This window comes from Frankliniella occidentalis, unplaced genomic scaffold (assembly GCF_000697945.3).
Source record: "Frankliniella occidentalis isolate FOCC.00 unplaced genomic scaffold, Focc_3.1 Scaffold18, whole genome shotgun sequence".
Classification (NCBI taxonomy): domain Eukaryota; kingdom Metazoa; phylum Arthropoda; class Insecta; order Thysanoptera; family Thripidae; genus Frankliniella; species Frankliniella occidentalis.
Genome location: NW_026267148.1, coordinates 595,088 through 597,657, shown reverse-complemented (window position 1 = coordinate 597,657; position 2,570 = coordinate 595,088). Strand labels below are relative to the sequence as shown.

The following is a 2,570-nucleotide window of genomic DNA, read 5'->3' as shown; positions in this document are numbered from 1 at the left end:
TAGGTCTGTCTACCTCTGACTACCTCTAGTAGAGTAACTCATCCCGAAGCCCCTGCCTTGCTGCACGCACCCAGAAAAATCATATCTTAATTCAGTATATTTGTACTCGGGTTTGCACGAGATCAATTTCGCTATTGAAACAATGCAAAAATATCATTACAATAAGATCACTCAGATACGGAAAATAACATTGTTCAGGAACTAGATTATTTTCAAGTAAATTGTTCTAAATTAAAACATATCTTCGCACTGTTCCAAGTTCAAAATTGTACCTGTGGAAACTCGATGTGCAGACCGCCGCAGGTCGTGCGGTCCCCTCGCTCCCGGGGCCGTACGCACTGCAGGTCGGGCGAGGCATTTACGGGCCGGCCCCCAACCCTGCAGGCCGCATTCCGTATAGCGCCGCAGTCCGGGCCCGGCTGGAGTGCTCTGCTCACGCCGGCCCCGGGACTCAGACCGCAGGACTCCCCGTGTCCTTCCCGCGGGGTTGCTCTGATCGTCGAAGAGCTTCACGAGGACGCCCTTTCGGCACGTCGCCGAGCCGTAGCTCGAGGTCGAGGTCAGCTCGGTTTTCGGCGACGTTGTTCTCGAATCTGGTGCCCCTCTCTTACTTCTTCTTGCGCGGGGACTTGCCTTGGGAAGGAGAACAGTGACAAGGGGAGGGGTTTAAAGGGGGGACGGTGGCGGGTGTGAGGGGGTCCTTGGAGGACAGAGGCGATGGCGGGCAGCCGAGTGACTTCGGACACGGGGAGGGGGTCGCAAAGTCAAACACAGAGTCGTGGGCGACGCGCTGACTGCGGCGGGCGGGCGGGGCTGGCGGGGCGGAGCGGACGGGCCCGGACAGTCAGGAGGGTCAACGCGGCGGACACGGGCGGACGTGGCGGGCTTGGGCTGGAATCCAGCTTCCTGGAGGAGTGGGTCGGGCGCCCTGTGCCGGGTGGCCTGCTGTGCACACCCCCCGGGCAGGGCGGCACTACTCCCCCCCCTCCCTCCCCCGGCGTTTCTGAACTGTCTTGCCCTGCCCTGCTCCAGCGCCGTCCTGGCCGCCAATAATGACCAGCTCTTTGAAGGAGAATGGCAACGCTTGCGACCGGCCCCGTCCTGGCCAGGTTGAGGTGTTTGCAGGGCCTGGGCGTAACTCCCTGGTGCACTCGATGGAGTGGACGTGGGTTCCCCCTTCCCCACCTCGTCCGAGAGCCCTTCCCACCGCACGGTGATGCCTCAGTGTGGGTGGGGCCCGCCGAGTCATGGGTGGCTCCTACTGTCGGATTACACTAGCCGTGTCGTTATAACCGTCCCCTAAAATTTAAGTTTCAGCGCCGTGTCGGCTGTTCGTCCGCACCTCCCTCCCTCCCTCCCCCCCTGCTCTACGCGGACTGCCTGCCGACTTATTCTCTTGTTCTCTTGTGCTCCGAGCGATGCGGCCTCCTCATTAGTTTCTCCGGGGCTAATTTTGATACACTCCGGCCGTGTGCCGCGGCAGCCGGGGAGCGGGCCGGGGCGAGATTAGCACTGCCAATGCGGGTCGTGCAAACGAAAGGCCTTCAGCAGAGCGCTCTGGGCGCGGCCGGGACGGGGCAGGGCGGGGCTGGGCCTGAGCCTCGGGCTACCAAATAAATATGAGGCGCACGACATTTTTTGGCCTCCCCCCCCCCCCCTTCCTTTCCTCCCCTGCCGAGGCCCGCCGCGTCCCTGCTGCCCCTAATTCTCTCTCGTTTGCTCCCACTTTTCCGCCCCGTTCGGCCGCCCCCTGTCCCATATACTTTTGCACCCGTGCCCTCCGCCGGTCCGCCCAGGGCCCCTGGGCAAAAGCTTAGCGTGTGGTGTTGCCCCCCCACTTGAATTAATTTTCGCCAAACTCAATTATCCTCCATTTCCAGTTTGGATCGCGCGTCGCGGTGTCCTGTTGGTCGTGAAGTCCAGCGTCCCCCACCTCGTCGCCGTGCGCGAGTATGGGCTGACGGTCAGCCGCTGACATAACGTTGTGTTGCGTCCGTTGTTCTATCGTTTGTCAATTCCCCTTCAACTTCTGTTCCATACTAAGATGCTCAAATTCATCTATAATTCTTTTGCATAGAAAGAGCCGTTTAACACTGACTGCCATACAGGAAACAGGCCAAGTGCCAAGTTACTTTCAGACTACGAAACTACCTTCATGTTCTTTGGTCTTTGTTGCAGGTCTCGACCGACAATCAGACGGTCGTCAGTTTCCTGACGTTCATTCCCTCCAAGGATGACGCCGGCAAGTCGCTCTTCTGCCGAGGCGAGACCCCGGACCTCACGAGTTCGGCAAAGGAGGACTCGGTCAAGCTCAACGTGACGCGTAAGTCCTGCAAGCATTAAAACAAGGGGCAAGCCCTATACATTAAATCCAAGATGTGCACTATCACGTCCAGCGTCACCAAAGTGTGAGGCAGTCTCATAGAGATTACAAGGGGCCCTCTGCGAGGAAAGGCGTCCTCGAAAGTGACTATGAAAGTGTATTGGACACCCCCGTTTCTGCCTTTAGTCCTTTCGCGTTTCAGTGCCGCCGTTTAGGTCTGTCTACCTCTGACTACCTCTAGTAGAGT

General features: G+C 58.6%; 1 protein-coding gene across 1 annotated transcript in view; it reads left to right on the top strand.

Annotated features, from left to right (window-relative positions):
* LOC113213380 (Schwann cell myelin protein) overlaps positions 1 to 2,570 on the top strand; it is a gene marked incomplete in the record, with an annotated part of 223,765 nt that overhangs the window by 177,344 nt on the left and 43,851 nt on the right. Inside the window, 1 exon segment of the mRNA XM_052264308.1 lies at positions 2,179 to 2,323. Coding sequence (XP_052120268.1) covers positions 2,179 to 2,323 — 145 coding nt within the window.